The 22,132-nt window shown below is 36.1% G+C and overlaps 1 protein-coding gene and 1 non-coding gene across 12 annotated transcripts in view; both read left to right on the forward strand.

Annotated features, from left to right (window-relative positions):
- Positions 1 to 22,132, forward strand: part of LOC139972076 (MAP/microtubule affinity-regulating kinase 3-like) — a 92,198-nt gene that overhangs the window by 4,832 nt on the left and 65,234 nt on the right. For 9 of the 11 annotated variants that reach the window (XM_071978977.1, XM_071978980.1, XM_071978983.1 and 6 more), the window contains exons 2-4: positions 13,698 to 13,802; positions 16,589 to 16,732; positions 20,293 to 20,346. In XM_071978977.1, coding sequence (XP_071835078.1) covers positions 13,737 to 13,802; positions 16,589 to 16,732; positions 20,293 to 20,346 — 264 coding nt within the window. In that variant the 5' untranslated portion in view covers positions 13,698 to 13,736. Of the gene's footprint in view, positions 1 to 2,134; positions 2,288 to 5,614; positions 5,639 to 13,697; positions 13,803 to 16,588; positions 16,733 to 20,292; positions 20,347 to 22,132 lie in introns of those variants that run through there. The other 2 variants (XM_071978978.1, XM_071978979.1) reach the window with 2 other exon arrangements.
- Trnan-auu (transfer RNA asparagine (anticodon AUU)) lies at positions 5,244 to 5,315 on the forward strand. The gene has a single exon. It is a non-coding gene; the product is annotated as a tRNA-Asn (tRNA).

Raw genomic sequence — 22,132 nt, forward strand, 5'->3', positions numbered from 1 at the left:
AAAGGATTTTTCATCTCACAGTTAAGTAAGGCCAAAAGTACAGTTCACCATCTAAATGTGACAGATTTTGTTAAGTTAATGTTTTAGTCTTGTAATATATTAGGTTGTGTGTGTTGGCTAATGGAATGTGTGACTAGCTTTTCGTTTGTGATATATTTCTCAAATGCTCTCTATCCAGTCATTCATGTTGCAATAATGACCTTAGAATTTATTTTCATCCTAATAATGTTACTTTGACCTGGAAGCAACATGTAATTTTTCAAAGGTGGTGTCATGTTTCTTGATTGCTTTCTTCTAAAATGTTTGATGACCAATGACCATTCTGGCAGATTTCAGTTTTAGCAATTTTCTTTTTGAAGGAGGCAGCACGTACTTAGTACTATCAACTTGTAAAATGCAAGATTCAACATATGAAAACATGAAAGCAAAAACAAACAGAAACTGAATGCTATTTCTCTGCAAAATAACAGTTGTGAGATCTTTCTGCTAGATACGATAAATATTCTGTCGAAGCCATTCAAGCATACAGTTCATAGGGTAAGTCTATTGCAAAGTCGATTGTTTTCTTGTGCTTTCTCTTTTATGTCTATCCTGCCTGACTTTGGATTTCCCCTAGATGGTCAATGCCATTTACTCAGCAGTGTTAAGCCAGCCTATAGATACCCATGCATGCAAAGTGAGTGAACTATGGTAATGAATGACTCATACTCACAGTGGAGTGTATGGAATGACTGTGCACTGAGCAGTGTACTACCCGTTGTGCATATCTGTATTGACAAGAATCAGCAATCAACATACACAGTACAGATAGCCGCCACTAGTCACTACAGTCATATATATACTGTATGTGTGTGAGCGGGTGAATGTGTTGTGTGTGTGTGTGTGTTCAAGTGTGATACAGAAAAGCAGTGTTGTGGCCTGATGGGGGTGATTAGTTATGCATCTTCCCTAAATTAGCGGCAGGAATTTAAAGAGAGAAGAGTTTTGGTCTTCATATTGCTTGACTTGTAATCTAATGAGCTATCATGTAAAACATGTAAGAAATTCAACCTTCAGAGAAGAGGGTCAGATTTAGGGAAGTCATAAATCAAAATTCAGGTATGATGATGTACTGTATATATTATGATCTCAAAGAGAAGGAATTTAAATATATGTAATGCTGTGGTGTTCTTTATGTATAGTTATGTATAGTATGTGATCTACAAATGACATGACCAAAGCCAACTTAGGGTAACATTGGATTTAAAACTTGTGTAGAAGTTGATTGAGCTCTTTGTTGCCTTATTTCTGATACGAAATGACATGATTTCGCCTTTGTTGGTAGTTTGGGATAGAGTGGGGCTGGGATATGTTTGCAACTTGTTTAAAATTGTTGTAATTATTGGTTTTGACAATAACCTTCATTACATATCGTGAATTTTGCCATCATTAATTACAAAGCCTCATTGGGCTCTAATCTTTGGGTGGTAAATATTGAGGACAACTTCTGTGAGTAAACAAAACTACAAAGCTGCTTTGAGTTAAATATGTCTCGGCCTGTTGAACCTGAATGTGTTTAGAAAAGCATATTGGAATCCGAACAGGATGTTTACATGCTCTTCTCACGTAAGCAACTCTGCCCACAGTAATGCTGTGTACCCTCTGTGATATTCTTCCTAAGGAGGTGGGCTAACTTGACAGGCCAGGGGATAGGTTGGGGGGGACATGTTAGGATGCATGTCCCACAGTAGGCAAAAGTTAGCACCTAATATATATATCCTGGTTTACCAAGATGTCCTGGTTCGTGACCCCTCGTGGTGAGAAGTTAGAAACCACAGCTTTATAGAGTAATGAAACTTGAATGCTGTGTTAAAGTATTTAGAAATAAGTTACTATGGAAGTTTACATGACTTCTTGCCAAAACCACAACAGGCTATTTATGCCTTGGTAGATGTGAATACACAGCTAAATTTCACAACAAGATTTGGGAATACTGGATATGCATTCAAATTAAAAGATGAGGCTTGCAGCATATAGTCCATGAACGACAAATGATATTATTTGAGATTGTTGAACCTCTGCTTTAAAAGTGGATAACAGTAACACTCTTTATTGCCACAATTTCCTCTTTTTTTTCCCCATTTCATGTCATCAGAATGTTCCAACAGATGAAAAATTCCACAAGATATTCCCGCCTCATGTAGTAGACATTTTAGGGAATAATTATCGGATACTGTCTGGCCTGGAAATTCAGGCTTCCTACTGGCTGAACACATTTCACCGTTTACACGTTGAAACCAAAAAGAAGGTACTTGCATTTTTTTCTGCCAGTAGACATTAAACATATAAACATATCGTATGTCAGGTTACAATCTTCACTCGAAAAATCGGAATATTTTTGTAATTGGTTCAATACACTTAATAGGCACAATCTTTAGCTGGTTATGCAGATGTTTTCTTGTTTGTTTACAGTATATATGTAGTGAATTTTTGTCAAAATAAGGCCATGCCTGGCACATGATTTCCATAATGTGGTGAAAGTGTCGGTCAACGTAGCTGAACTGTCCGATGATACGCTGGGCATGTGTCTTTTTGACAGACTACTTGGAAAAATTTTCAAAATTAGTCGAAGTAAGCCCTGAACTAAGACAAACCTTTACCGGGATGACTTGTACCGTAATATTATTAAAACATATGATTCTTACTTTTCATAAAAGTACTACACATTTTTATACTAGATGCTTCTGTGATCCCCCCTCCCCCCTCTTTCCCAATATCCTTAAATATGCTGGGAATAATTTATTGTTCAAACTTTGTGTAGCAGTATTGAAGGCTCTGAATTTTGTCTCTTATAAAATACTACAATGCTTGGTTCCTGTGTAAACACAACTAGTTGCTAATCATCTTTGTACTTAGTTCAGTATGCAGCAAATTGAACATTTATAATTGAACAAATATAAATATTTTGGCAATGCGATATTATGCAAGCTGAAGCTACTGTACTGTAGATGGTTACTTGACCTTAAACTTTTGGTACCTTCTCTTGATAAAACTTGATAAAAGGTCTAGGGTTTCTGTATCAGTGATCAATGTAACAGGTTAAAGGTATATACACATATAATGGAAAATTATATTCTTTCTCATGCATTGGCAAATATGTCTAGCAGATTGCCAACAGATGGGAAGGTTAAAACAAACCTGCCTTTAACACAGTGGGATTTCATTTCAACTCCTATCTGTCGTAACCATTGATATTTACTTTGCTCCTCACTTACATGTCTTCTCACGACAACTGCGCACATGCTCTACCGTGTCTAGAGTAACCTGGTGACCTTTGACACATGACCTCCCCTATTCACCGGTCACCTCCGGTCAACCTACCTCCTCATCTCTACCACCCAAAGTGTCTAGTTGTGTACTCTATAGCATTGGTGTATGTTGGCCTTCATCATCTGGCCACCTCATTTGATACTAAGGCTGGTTTTAGGTGTGCGCAATCTATGTGGCAGACCCAACGGTTATTATAAAACTACGGTAACTTGAGAATCAAGTTGACCTCACTGCACTTAACTGTACTATAGTCTGTTTGAAAATATTTTCACTACACATCTTTGACTGTGACAGTCATCCCCCTTGCTGTTGCACTTTCCCTTCTACATTCTTTTCAAATTAATAACTTTATTTGAAACTATGATCATATATGCCACTGATATCAAATGGCCTTTCAAATGTTTTCATCATCTCAGGTTGCTCATGACATACATATGTACCTCTGCTTTCCAACTAACAGTAGCATGTTATTAGCGAGGCTATTAATAGCTCTCAACCGTAATATCGTAAGTAGAAATTTTAACGACATTGTGAAACAGTGTGTCTCATTAGTGTTTAGTACTATTCATACGTACCGTAGTATTAGGGATGACCTGAAAACTGCTAACTAACAGGAACTCATCATTCATAGATAGATTGTACTGTTCGTATTGAACTTGAATACTTATAGGCCATTGTCAAGGTAGGTTTAGTAGTTAAGAGAGCCACTTACTACTTACATCCACTTACATGCTTGGGTGGCAAGTACATTACAGTAGAAGTAATTAACAGGGCACTAAAAATCCCACAGATACTTACAGACTAGAATCTAGAACCCTGTGATGGATAGTAAAGGAAAATATTTTGTTACTGAGAGAACTGAACTGCGTCCATGGTGAGACACAGATCGTGGAAGTATTGTTTGTCCGATCACGTAATGTAATTTAAGGCTTCTCTTTTAACATTACGTAGGGTACTTGCAGCCAAATTGTCAAAACATTGTTGCAATGTATAGTATTATCAAATTAAAATACTCACGCTCGTTTTCAACATTGCCTTAAATGCAATCTTTGTTAAAATATATAGGTTAGTTAACATCATTATGCATTGGTAAAATCCTTTTAAATTTCAAGAATAATATTTCAAATACTTGCATGAGTGTCAACATACATGAAACAAAACAGGAGGATAAACTTACAGTAGTTAAAAATAGGGAAAAAAATAAAATTATAAACATGAAGATACAGTACAGTACAAAGTTTAATGAGATTCCCAAAAAAGTTTCATCAAGAAAATTAAAAATGGGAATAATCAGGGATGAATCAGAAATGTTATGGGGGGGGGGGGGTTGGCTGGGCAGAGGATACTGTATAAAATTATAGATAAAAAATGGAAGTTAACTATATTTCACCCTTTGTTTTATACAAGATTGTGTACAATGAAGGTATACCTTATACTAACAGTTTGAAAAGCAGATATATACAGTATCAATTAATTTTATTTTTTATTTTTTTATTTTTTTTGTGGAATGGGATATTAGGAATCTTGGTTTCTAATAACCTGGCTGAATACTTGTGGTAAGTTCTATTGATCTCATTCTTAAACAGCTCAGTTTTGCAAAATAAATCAAGTCAGAATGTCTTAAATAGCACTCTGTTGATCAATCTGCGATAGTTTTGAGTTACTGATTGGACTGTTATAAGAGATTGGGTATTAATTAAGTTCATGCCTTTGGCTGGGTTCCTGTTCTGGCCCATGGAGAACTTAACACACCCATGTTACGTATTAATTTCATATATGAAATTTATATATTGCAAAATATACATGGCAACAATGCCATTTGATATGTACATATACATTATATATATATCTATATGTACATATCTATTTATATACACGCCTACAGTGGAATTACGACCTTCCTTACCGGTTTCAAACGTCTGAACATACAATCAGCATCCATAGCCTAGTGGTTAGGGTGTCCGCATATTAAGCGGGAGGCCCGGGTTCGAATCCCGGTGGAGGCTGGAACTCTTTTCACTGTTCTGGATTTTCCAACTCACTACGATTTCAAATATATATATATATATATATATATATATATATATATATATATATATATTTATACATTGTTGCTATGGTTGGATCACGTTTCATATCTTCTTTACACTATAAACAACAAAACATAAACAGTTACCACGGTATAAGACTGAACCAGTTCAAGTGCTTTAGCATGGCCACTGCACACTCAAATACCTGTAACATTTTCATTTCGATAGCACAGTTGATAAGTATTAGGAGCTACAAACATGTACTGAGGACGACTGCTGTACTGTATGCAAGCTTCCCTGTGAGTATGAGTCATTCAGTATTAAGTCAAGTGCAAACTGTTGCACACTGGAGTCACTACAGTATTGCTCGTTCCACGACGTAGCTATGTACTACTACTGTACAGTATGTGAATGTATTGTACAGTGTCCATATAATGTTATTCTGTGTACACTGCAGCAGTACTTATGTGTAATTGAAAATAACAATTGATGTTGTTTTCTTTGTTTTACATGTAGTGATTGCTGGTTTTATGTAGGTAGTATGTCAATTTACATATGTTCAGACATTTTTGGGGCAATTATATTGATAAAGGTGCATTAATGAATTTGAACTGAAATATATTCAGGACTCCTTAATGAAAAACATTTATTACTGCAGTTAGCTTTTAATACTTACAGTAAATGCATATTTGATGTAATATTTAATAGCAAGTCTCATTCAATGCCACTAGATTTTAATTAGTGATAAGGAGAACTATCCTCTTGTTATTCACTGCTGCTGTAAAAAGGGAGGGGGGCGGGGGGGGGAGCAGTTGATTCCAAAGTAACATTTTATGGACAGACATCTACAATGTGGAATTGATTGCTTGTAAATTTACTTGTTTTTGTTAACATTAAACTCCTCATGTGTAAAATGAACACCTGCACAATGTGTTAGTGTGTTAAAAGATCTATGGACAAGTTGGAACAACATTGTCCTAATCAGTCTAGTAGACATTGGAAAACATAAAATTAGCTTCAAATCTCATGAAAATCCATCAAAGATTAACCATTTTACAAGTCTTTTCTTAATTCATTTATGGATAAACATTGATGATGTAAAGGGAGTAAGGGAGTGACGCCTAATATTCTGTAATGTTATTCGGACTTTACAACCTTTGTTTCAAGGACAATGAACACAGGTTTGTAACCAAAGGCTATTTTTGGAAAGGTTTAATTGTCTTCTGTGAAAAGAGGAACATCAGATTATTCAAATGATATATGTGGGCTTGTAATTAGGGGCTAACTTATTCAGGGCTAAAATTAGAAATTATGGTGAGTGCAACAATCGACGTCATAGTTTGCACGTATTGTATTTTATGAGTTTTCCCAGATGTATCAAAACTTCAAATGTGTATATTTTGGAAACGATAAGAGTTTTTGAAAAAATTCAACTGCTTTTGAACAAGATTATCACATGCAACAAAAGTACTGAATATGGGTCAAATTGGCTACGGTACACGTAGGTGTCTGTAGACCCATTAAATTTTTTTTTTGCCGCAGTGGTAGACTGAGCTGCCTGTAAAACATTACTGTTGTTATTTTCCCCCACCTTTTGTTAATGTGGTGTAAGATTTAGAATTTTTTCTTCTTTTCAATTTGGCAGGAATGGAGTATGTGTGTGTGTGTGGGGGGGGGGGTGTGGCAGGGAGAGGGATGCCGAATAGGGAACATGACAAACTAAGCTGTCTTCTGTCTGCAAGGTTTACCAACAAATTTGACGTGATTAAGTTTTAATTAATCATCTACTGTATGTCAGTCAGTTGGTACATATGGTATTGTGCACTTTACTGTATAGCTTAATTAGCTGTGTTCCATTCTTCAGTACAATTAGTGACTTGATTTAGTGCTTGAAGGATACATTATTGAGCCGATAGTCAGAGTTACTTAGTAACACTGAGCTGAACAAACTGTTACCAAACAAGACTGAGAGCTAAGGATGTTGAGATTACTACAGTACAAGTTCATCTGTGATAAGTGCGCTGAAGAGATTATCATCTATCTACGTACACTGTATGCTGGTACACTGAGCTACAGTAGGTGTACATTACTAGATCTATCTCTTCACACTGTCATGAATGACTTAATTTCCTATGGCTAGTTTCCCTTGTTGGTTGGATGGAAATACATCGTAACTTTGCTATGTACAGTATGCAGTGTTTCAACCCAGTTACAGACGATAAGCTCTTAAAATTGAGTGCACTCCTAAAGTAACTTATAAAGCTTAGAAAAAACCCAAAAAAAACACCAGATTGATAGGTGGGTTTTGATCAGTTTGCTTCAGTAAAATTCAGAAACCTGACGACAGAACAGCCAGCAAAGCACTTGGAATTGGTAATTAAAATGTTATCTGGATCAAGGAAGTGAGATATTGTTGAAGATGAAGTTGCTTTGCAGAGAGAAGAAATGTACAGTGAAACAGACGTCAGCTCCAACCGAAAGAAATCCTGACACGTTGGTTTTGATCTAATAAGTCGCTGTTTATGAAACGTTGAGTTATATGCTCATACATTATGGGTATACTGTACATTGCTTAGAAACCAATTTTTTATATTTTTAGTCAAACTAGTTACGTCTTAAATAAATACAAACATTTTTCCGTACATTATGGGCAATATTCAACATTGTCCTCGTGTTTTCTCAAAGGTGCTTTTTTTCCCTCCAGTTATTTGAAGTAAGTGTTACTGTCATATTAAAATGATGCCACTCTTTTGTGTACAGGGAATTAACATCTTTGTTGAAGAGAATGGCAAGAATGAAACCATTTTGCAATATTATTAATAAGACTTCAGAGTAGCACATTGGTCCATAATGTGTGTATCAGCCAAAGATGCTGTACACAGATGGAACCCCTTCATTGACATTAACACACTCCTCCTCTTACCTGTCTCCTATAAATACGCACTCTGATCTTCCTAGTCAACAAACTCTGTGAGGTCACTGTCCTCATCCTTCCGAAATCTATCATTTTTGAAGTCTTAGGCCGCATTTGACGAAGGATTTTCATCCATCTTAATCCGCTTTTAACAACTGTACAATTGTTCGTGGAAGGTTTTGGTAAGTACTAGCAAGCCCACTTTTTTCATCTACAGGACAGTATATTAAATACAAGTGACCACCTTCAAGGGTAACCAACAGCATGTTTGAAATTGACGTGAAAATCCAAGTCCAATTAAATCATTGCATTATAGATGAGGACAAACCAAGATCTATGCTGACGGTGTACTGTACATACAGTACATGATTGATCGCTTTCCGTTCTGGCAGATATATTACAATCACCTTATTATTGTTTAAAGTGCTATTTACTTCCGAAAGAAGGTCAAAAATAATTAAGATTTAAGGCTTAAAGAATAAGTCCGACACAGTTTTTGTGTCGTAAATAAATGAAAAGTGCTGTCTTAAGTTTTCGAAAATATGACTTGTAAATAATGCATTTACCCTAGCAGAACGGAAAGAGGATAATGAGCATTATTATGGCCAAAAGGTAATAACTGCCTGTCCTGTTATAAATTGAAGCGAAACGGTCAATTAACAGCGTCGTGAAAATCACAAAGCTTTGGCTGAAAGAAGAGATTGAACCTCATGGTATTATAACCCCTGGGAGAAAGGAGGAATGTTATCTTCGTCTTTCTAATGGCAATTTCTCCTGGGTGTTAAAATTGCAGACTTGCATGCTTACTAACTCGATAATTCAGGTGGGAAAAATTCCAACATCAACCTTTATACTTTAGGACTGTAGTTTTATCAATAAGGGAGGAAAACCACTCCTGGTGAGGTTTACATACTATATCGCTAACACAGTATATATGCGTACTTTCAGGAGGGCACGCATACATGTACACTACTATAGTACATTTTAAATGCAAAAATAGCCACCACCCTTGTTATTTGCACTACTACGTAGGTATGCAGGTGTTTCTAAATTCTTCCTCGCCGAGGATTCAAACAAACTGTCACTTGGTACTGTCAGGACAAAAATAACAGTTGTTGTTTTGACCGGGAAGCGAGGGTGTAATGGAGTGCTTTAACTGAACATTGGAATTCACATCATTTAATAAATGTTGGCATTGACAAAATTTGACAGGGGATAATAATTTTGCAATTACTGATCAAGATATTGCGAAAAATGTTCAAATTGGTACATCATTTCAAAGATACATACATGTATAACAAGTTTTGTACACAGTTTCAGTAGTCTTTCATATATGTTTAAAGTTGCTATAATAAAATTCAAACTCTACGTTTATTCCCTAACTGAGTGTAGGTGATAGGAACGTTCTCAGATTCCTGCATCTGGATCTCGATGTACTGTAGTGTGTTTACTGTACTTTATACCATTACAATACTGTGGCAGCTATTGCCGTGGTGAGGTGTGTCACTTAAAAAGACAAATCCTTAAAACTGACCCCACATTGGGTCTCTGTGTCAATTATTGAAATGAAACAAGGGATCAAGGTGGATATGCTCTTTTGTTTGTTAAAGTTGAGATATGGATTCAAGCTTTTGACCTAATTAGAGCCTTACCATGACAAGGGCAAAATAGTATACAGTATATCCCTATTTTAGGTACAGATTTTCCCCGTCTTTGTTATTGGAAGACAAAACAGTTTTGAAAAGTTATTCCTAATCCAGAAACTATCATTGCTTTTTTCTCTTCTTCTGTGATTAGAAGGTTTAATCTTTATCTTTTCGATTTAGCATAGCGAGAGCTTGAACATTATTATTCATACTTCTGACAAGGTAATCCAAAATGAATTAAGTAGATCTCGGCTGTAATGAAATCTACAGTGGCGGCTGATCGGACATCAAAGCTTTTGCAACACCCACATTTCGTTAAATGCCGTCAATGACACAGTTGTCGCGCTCGCTGTGAGATAATTAGGACGCTGGATTCATTAGGTTAATTTAAAGGTTTCTGTCCTTGAAGCACTGTGTTTTTTTTTTTTGTCATGGAGAATTCAGCAGAACAGAATGTGATGCTGCCAGATTATAGCATACTCTCTGTTTATTGTCTTCATTTTTCCAAGACTTTCTGATCCTTTTGGAGAAGAGAAGGATTTACTCCACCCCTCTCTCGTAACCATGCAACCGAAGCATAAATCCTAGTTACCTAACATTGGAAAATTGATAACATTTTAGCACTGTACTCCTCCCCCAACCCCCCCCCCACCATGACTGACTGTTGTGTCACTGCCCTCTTCCTCTTCTGTGTTAGAATCTACTGTACGAAACCACAGAGTCGCCTGGGTTTTGTTTATTTTCCTGGTTTCTATATTTAACTCCAATCAACTTTTCTTCACTCAGACCATGCACTCGTTAAGTATTCTTTGATCTTTGCATGGATTTGCCTGGTTGTGATTTTCTTCCTAGAAGGAAGTGGAAGTCGATATAGTGTATATTTATGCAATTTATATTTTTGCACTTGGTTGTGGACGAAGGTGTTCCCCCCCACCCTTCCCCACCCACCAATACTTGGAAATTTGACATTTATTGAAAAAGAAAACATTTCTTCCCTTGCTTTAGCAATGTGGGAGGGATTGTAGTTCTTATTGTATTGTAGGAAAATGTTTCATCAGTATGAATTTTCCTACTTTTTTTTTTTTTTTGTAAGTGAGGGTGACCTTTAACCTTATGGTTCTCAGTTAACAAAACCGCCCACAAACAAGTTTTCCCTCCTGCACCCACTGCAACTGTACAATGTCAACTGCGGTGTGGTTAGACCCCCTTGGTTTCAAATGCTATCACAGAGAAAACAGTAAGTGAAATAATGTAACCCACAAAACCATCATGTAACTGAAGGAAATTGCCTTACAGGGCAGAGCAGTGTAACATTAATGTGGTGTATATCTCATGTTAATGGTGTGACATACACTGCTGGATTAATGGGGGAAAGGGTGGGGGCGGCTAAAAGGGAAGTTGCCCGGGTCCCACTGCCATATGGGTGCCCCCTCTATACAAAAGTATAATAATTTTAAAATTAGGTTCTTTTATTAAAAATATACCTTTATTCAATTTGTAATTTGTCTTCAACCTAAAAATCTACCTGGAGTTTTGCTGGCATGTAATTACTTCAGATTCAGATTTATAACTCATTTTAACCTTTCTATGTCTATGTCAGTTTCAATAGCATGCAATAAAGTGACTTGGATGTGAAAATTGGGTCATTTGCTGTGGATTTCAATTTCCGTACATGAGGGGCCCACCAAACCTGAAGTGCTCCGGGCCCCCCAAGGTCTAAATCCAGCACTGGTGACATGGTGTGACATAGTTGTCCCAAGCGTTGTGTGATATTAAGTTGATTTAAATATATACTGTATTATATTTTTTCTGAAAACTGAGTTGGTTTACTGTAGAATGTAGACTTGTACAGCTAGCTCCAGAATTACAGTGGTACCCTTGTTGTTGTATGCCACACTCTGGTTTTGGTGTCATGTTTATTCAGACTGTGCCTTCAATATCGGTAAATATAGAAACTTGGACTAATATGGTGTGATGGGAGTAATATGATGAGATGAGAGTAATATAATATCTACCTGGAGTTTTGCTGTCATGTATTTACACATTTACATGTACAGTAATTACTTAAGATATATAACTCATTTTAACCTTTCTATGTATGTATAACTTGTCAGTTTCAATGACACGCAATAAATTGACTTTGATGTGAAAATTGGGTCATTTGCCGTGGATTTCAATTTCTGTACATGAGGGGCCCACTGAACCTGAAGTGCTCCGGGCCCCCCAAGGTCTAATTCCAGCACTGGTGACATGGTGTGACATAGTTTTCCCAAGCGTTGGGTGAGATTTAGTTGTTGTCATGTTTATTGAGAATGTGTGCAGAACCTTCGATATCGGTGAATATAGAAACTTGGACTAATATGATGTGATGGGAGTAATATGAATGTGATGGGAGTAATATAATATGAATGGTCTAAATATAAAGTGTAAAACTTTGAACTTTCATTACTAACAATGAAGAGTCCATTGTCCTATAACTCTTGTACTTTATATGAAACTGAAGTACCAGTTTAAAGTGTCATCAGTGTAAGTACACAGTGTAAACGGCATCTCTGCATGCTAGCTCTGCCAGGTGTTTTGTCGTAGTGCATTCTTACTCTCTGTTAGTACTTGTATGTGATAAGGAGATGCCGAGTACCATTTAAGTAGTGTGTGAGTACGAATAACAATTTATTTAATAAAAAAATTGTCCACTTAACAAATCGCGTTTTACAACTACTGTGACTTGTAAAATGACTACAGCAATGTTGAATGTGTTGTTGAGTGTTTACAGTTCAAATCTTGGTTAATTCGCACACTGTGAAGGGCATAATTCAGAGATCAACTTGTATACATGTGGCAGTTTTGAGGGCTCGGAATTTTGCCTCTCATAATGTACTATGGTCTCTATGCACAGAACAGCTATACATCTTTGCAATTGTATATATATCTTCTTTGGAAATGTACTTAATTATGATTAGAATTTATAATATATACAATATATTAGCATAAAGGCCGGTACTGATAAGCCAACGGCAACATTAATTTAGTCGTACAGGGAAATTGGAGTGTCAACCTAGGACTCTTTTCCGTTTCTTTTTTTTTGGTCTCAGACAATAGCATTTCAAGATCAGAATTCTGCATAAAGTCACCCTTAAATAGGTTTTGGTTTTGAATACAAGTAATGCAAGGTAAAAGTATCACTTGTATGTGGTCATCCTTGTCTGGTAGATTCATCTCTTTGCTCTCTTATGATGTCTTCCTTTCATAGTTTACACTTGCCTACCTTTCAAGTTGCACATTTGGAATCATTTCATTACTGTGCCTTACAGCCTTTCCCCTCTTATTAAAATGGTCCCGCCCTTCCCCTGCCATTCCCCTGCCCTCCCCCTTCCTTCGCCTCCCATTAGCTTGTAGAACTTAAATTTGGGAAATGTGCAGTGACCTTAACTGTTTGGAACCAGAGAAGAGGGGTATGGGAAGAAGTATATTAAGAAATGGTGAAAAAAAAGTCAAGTACCGATGTGAATGGGAAATACGTGACAACCTTTGTTTGTAAATCCCCAAGCCAGTAAGTTTTTACAGTGAGCTGTTTCTTGTTTAATAAATATTTCAATTTTGTTTAATTTTAATATTAATGAAGGAAGATATAAGGAAGTCCTTGTTTTCAAGGGTTTTTGGATTTCTAGCGAATGAGGATTCACTGTAAGGTATCTTTTTAGAGTCCTGACATGAGCTATATAAGCTTTAGTTCTTCTTGACGAAGCCAACAAATTTCATCGATGTATGAAAAGGTTTTCATTTTTGTTCTCCATGCAGCCAGAGTCAGTACTAGCTGTACACCTAACGTGATCTGCAATGTCTCGGACACCGGTGCTCCCAACGTTACCAGAGAGGTACCCATCAGGAAAAGCTGGAGTTAAAGTAAGTGATAATGAAGTCACGGCAGGATGGTTGTAAAACTAAACTGTTATCTAGGTAATATTGTTGTAAAAAAAAGGAGGCAACTGTGGGAATCACAAGCAAGTTGACTATATATTTAAATCACAACAGGAAATGACACATGTGTATTCTTTTAGAGGGTTTGTGAAGCAAACCCAGCTCTCAATTAATAGTGAAAGTATTAAATATCATGAGAGGAGTGCAGGTATGATGGTCATATATTGAAGAAGAGCTTAAAATAGAACCCACAGTTGGTAATACTTAGACCAAGAGACTGAAATTAAATTGTAACACGCAACAGAAATGCGTGGAGCTATAGACTTTGGCATAAGAGGTACAGCATTAACCTGAGAATTAAAGATTACAATGATGATGGTTTTTTTTGGTTTTTTCTTTTCTAATTCAGTCCAGATGGTCGACATTTTTTGCCTGTCTTCAATCTTCTCTGTTGAAAGAAGATTGCTGAATGTTTAAAAATCAACCTGAAATTTCTGTTAATTTTTTGGAATAATGCCCAGCACTGTTTTGGTTATATATGATCAGTGCTTAAGTGTTGTATGTAGATCAGTGTTGCATGTAATCAGTGTTGTATGTGATCAGTGTTTAATGAAAGGTACCACTGGACAGTGTCATGGCTATATCATATGGTGACTTTAATATCGATTGAAAGGGATGCAGAACAGATAACGTTTACAAAAGCGTTACTATTTTTCTTTAATGGTTGACCAGTCCTGTCATATAAACATGTGAGCCGTAACTCTTAGAATACACTACTACTGTACTGTAGACTTACGTATTTTACAATATTTAACAATTTAAATTGGCAGCTGACAATAGTACCAAGTGACCATTTTTTTTTTGATGGTGTGAAAGTTCATAGCATTACACTATCTTGAATTCACACAGTGGCAAACTGCCATTGAAAAGGGTATCCAACCTATGTATGCACTTGAGGTCATTAACATATACATCAGATACAACTATGCAAACAAACTGAATGTTCATCTGTGACACAGCAAGAGACTCACTTGAATTCTACAAACCATGGACATCGAGCAATGCACACAGTAGATTGAACGTTACTAACTTATGGAGCTGTGATTGGTTTATATTGCGTTGTGATCTATGGATACAGTGTAGATATTTGACCAAGGAAAATAGATGTAATATATGGCAGGCTCTGGAGGTACTGAACACAGGGCCAGGCTATGTAGGCCATATGAGAACAGGCCTAGGCTACAGTAGGAACATATGATTGCCCACTACAGTAATGTGTGTATTGCTGTATTGTTTGCTATGTTAATTGCAAGTGGTTTAATGAGATTCTCATCTCTGCCAGTGACTGTCCAAACACTTCTACCATTCTATCATTTATTCCCTGCTTCAAAATCTCAACCTGGTATTTATAACTTAAAATTGGAACTATTTATCCATAAATATATATGGGCAGCATTAAAAGCATTCTAGATCTATGTGGATTATTCTTATTTCCCCCAATTTCAGAATATTAGAATGTATAATTGTGGATCTACAGTATGTATACATGACAGTGCTAAATTGAAAGTATGACAAATTACCTTGCCTGTAGTAGGAATAGACTATTATACCCCCATGTAAAATATGCTTGGTTTGGTGTAGTAGTACTACATGCTCTAGCCTGTTAAAGATGAGCTCAAAAGAAAAATCAGTAGACAAACCACTTTCCTTAATATCTCAACAACTGTCTCGACAGCTTAGCATTACCCTTCTTCCCCTCTGCGAGTGGGCTAACCTACTGTACTATACTTGACATCATCGTGTTTGCTGTGTACACAGTAGGCATCCTGCTAATGCAGTGTGTGTTGACAGTACTTGATAAAGCTGGGTGGCTAAATCCCATCTTCAAAGTGTAATTTGTGACAGTAGAGAAGAGATGTGTATATACCTGAAGCAGGGACAATAATTTAACATTTTACATGCACTGTAGACTATTCCTAACTAAGATTTAGTCTTTGTATGGTAAGCTTCAATTACTTATATATTCAAAAACATGCAGTGCTTGCTAGTTCAGCAAGAGAAGTACTCCACACCGTAACTGAACTAATTGAAATACATACTCATTTCAATATTTACGGATGATTAGATTGCAGATCAAATCTTTGTTAGGAGAATTTTACATTTCAGCAGTAAAGAAGATGAAGGAGAAAAAATAAATATAAAAAAATTAACTGGGAAGCAGAGTGTTTCAATGTTGGTCCTGTGATAAAGAAAGAAATTTTACTTTCCGTTGTCGGTACAAGGTGTGTGACTTAAAGGTGTTGATTAAGGTATTTGAAGAAGGTTGGTGCGCAATAAAATGGGGACCAGAAACTTCCCAATGGATGAACGTACGTAGATAACCTTCCTAATGGATGAACATAGATAACCAATGGCACTCCAATGTACCTTATAGATCAGACACATAAAGTACTGTACACAAAGGTTCAATAAGCTCCTCGTGTTCATATCACGTTTGCTCATGTCACAAGTTCATAGCTGATCTACAGTACAGAGTATTTTTTACTTCAAATTGTATAAATAATCATGGGTACTTGAATAATTTATTGTGACAAAAATTCCATGTCAGGACTTAGCTGCTATCAATGACAAAAATTTCTTTTAATGTGTCGAACGGGTTGGAAGATTTCATGAATAGCATCAATTCTTTAGTTAGAATATTACGAATGTTCTCCTGTACTTTGTATGTATAGAAGTTGTGTAAATATTTATCGTTCTACTTTTGTTTTCAGGGTGATATTGGCAACACAGGCAGGTCAAGACCCAGACCAGGCGATGATCAGCCTCATGTTGGGAAATACAGACTCATTAAGACCATTGGAAAGGGTAACTTTGCCAAAGTTAAACTTGCCAAACACATACCAACCAGTAAGGAGGTAAGATACTCACCAGTAACTCATGAATTCATGTTCTTATTAATGTTTTTATTAATGTATATCAGTAGTTTCACTCGCCAAACAAATAGCAACCAAAGAGGAGGTAAGATCCTCATAAATAATCCATGCCCAAATTGATGCTTGTTGACTTGCCAAGCACATTACTTTATCTATTCTTCTGTACAGTCTGTCCATTTATCTATATATATAACTAGTTTAAGTGAGTGACAGTTTTGTTTCAAACTTTTCTGCTTAGTTTCAAGCAAGCAGCTATACAGTACTATGCTAGATGCGATGTGAACTTCTTGTTAAATACTAATTATCATTTCTTTAAATTGTCGGAAATGTGAATGAACCAGGATGAAATTGCATGTTTGTAGACGTGACTTCATTAGCACGATGATGATTCATGCTGCAAGGTAAACAAACATCAAACCATGAGCTTGTAAAACATTCATAAGGTTACAGACAGGAAACAGACTATTGAAAGTAGTGAATAAAGTTGAGTGCAAAATTGTCTGTTTTTACAGTAAATACAGCTCTTGTGTCTTTCTTTAATGAATCAGAGAACAAGTGGGATCGCCATGGCGTTCACATTGTCGTCATCGTCTGCTTGTTTGAACTATGACTGTATCAATTATATAAATAGGAATCAAAAATATTCTGTAAATTTAATGATCTGCTAATCTTGGGAAAGGCTCAATGAAAATTTTAGGCAAGACCCCTTTTCCACTGAGGCTTGGCTAAGTTTACTTCATTCCTCAGAAAGTTTTTTTTTTACAAAACCATAATATCCCCATCCCCTCCCCCACCACCACCCTCCTATTGCCAGCTACTTGTGGGATTATACTTTATAAGTATTAAATTTGTTAAAATCTATACATTTACAAGTGTCTTTTGATCACTGTCTTAATGAAAAGTGAGTGTGCAGTTCAGTTTGAAATATGATGTTTGTTCTGCTAAATTATTCATTGATGACAATTAGCTGAAAATGTGGATTTAATGAATTTATTTGTAATTAATACCTAAGCTGAGACACAGGCATGTATTTTATCATTTATCTTCTTCAAAATATTGTTAGAAAAAGTCAAAATTGACCTTTGAATATATAGTGAAGATCAAAGGCATTGAATTTAACTTTGAAGTTCGTCTTTCATGTTCTAAACTTGTAAAATTACTTGGAAAAGTTTAGGAACCAAATACTATGGTATCCAGATAGTGTCATTGTACAGGTAATCCAATGTTGTGAACGCCACAGGTATTATCTGTATCAACTTGTAACAGTTCCCCCGTCTTAACTAATCACTTTAAAGCCGCTCTGCGAATTTGGCTGCATTTTGCTGAAATTTTTGACTTAATGCTATGCGTACTGCTGTATAGTGCTCTCAGTTGGATTGCAAATGAGCTAGCCGAGACTTCCAATTTTGTCCCTTTTTTTTTGGGAAACTTGACTGCTTGTGCTAATGAACTGCATGTGAGTTTAGTTTCAAATATCAGGGAATATCAATCAATCTACTGTACAAATCTCTACATCAACAATCTACAATCTACATAGATCAATCAATCTACATGGCTACATCAATCTACATACAGTAGATCAGTCAATCTACATATCTACATCAACAATCTACATCAACATCTACATCAATCTACTTCAATAATCTACATCAACATCTACTACAGTATATTACTTTAAAGAAAACATTTCAGGACAAATATTCTTACTTGTATTGACATAATCTTCCATGTACAACTTGGTTGGAAGTGACCACGCCCTCATGGAAACCATTGGTCTTTAGCCCTGGAATAATTTATCCCGGTTTGTATCACAAAATGCTGTACCCGAAATGTTCAGATTGCTATGTACAGTATAAACAAGTGCAAAGCTTCATAGCACCTTTTGTACTTAGGAACAAAAGTATTTCAAAAGAGCGAGAGAAAAAACCCCAGAACCTTTCAAACCACTAGACAAAAATTTGCACCCTAAATAATGCACAGTTACTCTAATCTATATATGTATATGTTGATACTAAAATGATGTTGGATCTAACTGATCTAAGCATGTCTGACATTGATGCACACTGCTTCCTTTAGTGTACCTGTATCGTAGTACAATAATCTTGAGCTCAGTGCATCAGACTCTAGCATGTAATATATACTGTATACAAACCGTAGACCAATTCATGCAAGGACGGCTCACAGCGTACAGATGTCTGAATTATTATAATGCAGAGCCCTCACGTTTATTGCAAGTCTACCACGGTTTTGATAAATGTAGAAGTGCCGAGACCTCTTTGTACAGGTCATGCATGCCGAATTATCACCGGCTTGGTCAATGTTTTTGGGTTAACTACCATGAGCTTTTGTTTGTGACGTTGTGAAATATTAATATATCTCCGGGTAGGACATGTAGTTTGTACAGTGATTAAGTACAGTAGTCATGTCCTTTGTCATGGATGTGACAATTGGCTGTTCTTTTGCACTTTTATTCTCAAACACTATATAGTGTGCCACTGATCTGTGCCATAGGAATTCTTCACAATGAATGATGATGCAACTTTCGTTCTGTTGCTGTCATTGACCTCATATATCAGCTCGTATCAGTTTGTGTTTGGTCTAATTATGCATATGTTTAACTTTTTTTTTTTAATTTAAAGCTCTCAGAAAGTGCGATATATAATGCTGGTGCTTTTTAATAAATAATTTTTTACCAAAAATGTAAAAATTTGCATTCAACACATCCTCCCCACTGTCAACCTTCCCATTTGTTTAGTGTTACTGTACAAGAGCTACTGTACAATGATGACTACATCATTGGGTAAAAATATAACTTGAGGATAAATGTCAGGTCAAAGGTCACTGAAGGTCAAGCAGACATAAATCACCAAACAAATTTTTGATCCAAATTAAAAGTGGGTCCCTCTAAGTGATAAGAGTTTCTAAATTAAACTTAACGACAGTATACATGTACAATATATTTTCAACTTTAAATGCAACATAAAGCAGACACAAAATTTCACAGAAGATGGAGATGTCTGAGCGACGTTTACAAGCTCATTTAAAGTAGGACTCGTTAAAAACCTGTCTATATTTCCCCCTTGACATACCCCTCCGTTTTCTTCATTTCCTGACCAACATCTGTGCAATCTGACTCTGCTGCCTCAGAAAGCTGATAGGAACTTCATTATAAATATCCTCATCGGCATCTGCAATGTTTTGAAGACACTTGGTGAAGAGAATATTGACCCTAATACTGAGTGCAAAGAAATAAACATCTGTACCCTCTTGAGAATTTCAAGTACTTTAGAAGTTATATTAGTATATACTCTCTTATATCTTTCCCACATAATTAAGTTTCCGTCTTGAAGCTGCGTTTATTTTGGATACAGTTTGCCTTGAATTTTGTTGTACCGTACACTCGTACAGTATACGACTGATCAGAGCAACATAATACAATACAAATGAAGCACCTGAAAATTTATCACAGAATCTGTTGTTGTAATCTACTGCTATCTTTGACTTACCATAAATGTTATTTCTTTTTGGTTTTTGTTTTTCAGGTTGCAATAAAAATCATAGATAAACAAGTTCTTAATCAAAGTAGCCTAGCAAAGGTGAGTACCCTTTCATTTTTTTTATTACAATACTTAATCTGCACTGCCTCCCCCTCCCCCCTCCCCCTCCCTCACCTTTTCCCCCAATTGCCTCTTTGTCAAGATAGGTGAATTGTTCATATTTTCCTTCTAATCTTTTACAAGTTAAAGTTTCATGTTTATCTCAGCTATTTGCTGATCCATTATTTTGCCCCATCACTGTCAATGATAATTTCGGTGTTGGTTTGTTAATCTGTGTGCTCTTTGTTTTCCGAGATTTGTAATCTGTCTGTGTTGTAGCGGGTTCCTCTAAATTTGATTATAATGGAGAACGAAATTTGTATTATTGATAAGCTTGTTGTGTTCAGAAGCGCCACAATATAAAACACTGTTCAAGGCTGCAAAACTTATGTGAGCGTCAAATTGTTTTTATGTTTCTTTGGGAAATTAGAAGGCAGGTTAGTTGCTGATTGTTATCGTACTCTTCAACACGTAGTGATTCATCACTGTCGGACATTAAAGACCTGGAATTACAATTTCGTCCTCCAATCTATGTCTTTGGCGTTGTCTTGTTATTACGTGGTGCATGAGGTGTTGTTGACCTTTGATTGAAACAAGATATGTACACTTGTTTGTAAACAAAAGATATACTTTGGATTACCACGTTATTTATTCGGTAGTCAGAAAAATGATGATCAGATGGGTACCCTTTAATATGTGTGATAAACTCTATGTGTATACATTAAGGACCAGATTTATTCTAGATCATAGAGAAACCGGACTTCACTTGGAGGTAAATAGTCACTTTTGGACAAGACTCGTTGTATCATTTATCCAGTTCAGGCCCTTAGAATTTCACAATTTTAGCTATTGTACTCGTTAAAAATGCCAACTGCATAAAAAGATTCCACTGGCTAAATTCTGGTTCTCAATGGCATTTTCCTGAATTACAATACATATTATTTACTGTGCAAGCTTATGGGAGCAATGCAATAGTACTTGCTACTGATAATAAGCAGTAATACAGGGCTTTCATTAGGTCTGGAAATGATGCAGATTGTTTATGTCTGGCGAACTTAGTTATTAGCTGAATACATGAGTTTGAAGTCTGACAGTGTCTACTGGCAGATAGTTACCAATCCTGTTTTGTTGTTGTTCATTTTCTGTTGGCAAACAGCAAAATTCACTGCCATTTAGCCAGTAAATAGCCAGATTTTTGTGTACATGCCTGATGTTTACAGTACTTCTAAGCTGCTGCATGTTTGATATTTCGTCTCGCTTCAGTGTCACATTTACAACCCTGATATCAGTTCCAAAGTCCAGTTTGAATGATTCATGTTTTCTTCTAAGTCCTGTCTAATAAGAGTAAACAAATACTATAGTTATGCTATGGTATGCATGCAGACTGTTATAAGTCAACTTAAAGGGACAAACACGAATGGCGTGGAGTTAAGTAATCAGGGCCTTACTTTAATATGTTGATGATTCTGTAACTGACAAGAGATTTATATGGAAGTTATAAACTAAACATTGGACATCTACTTCCATGGTCCAAAAAGGAAAGTTTTCGTAATATTGACGCTGTTGTCTTTGAGTAGACAATACATGGTTCTCTTGTTGTTTTTGCTAATTGTAAAAATTTTGCTCCTTTGAAGTAACTTTTCTCTGAAGTATATTAAAGTCCAGGAGTTCTTCTATAAAAGCTGCAATTTTTCTTGAATCAAGGACATGGATCTTAACATAATTGTCTTCTTTGAAAGAAAATTTGAAAACTAGAAACTGAAAATCTGGCATTTTTGTCACCAAT

Source organism: Apostichopus japonicus, chromosome 8 (genome assembly GCF_037975245.1).
Source record: "Apostichopus japonicus isolate 1M-3 chromosome 8, ASM3797524v1, whole genome shotgun sequence".
NCBI classification, from domain to species: domain Eukaryota; kingdom Metazoa; phylum Echinodermata; class Holothuroidea; order Aspidochirotida; family Stichopodidae; genus Apostichopus; species Apostichopus japonicus.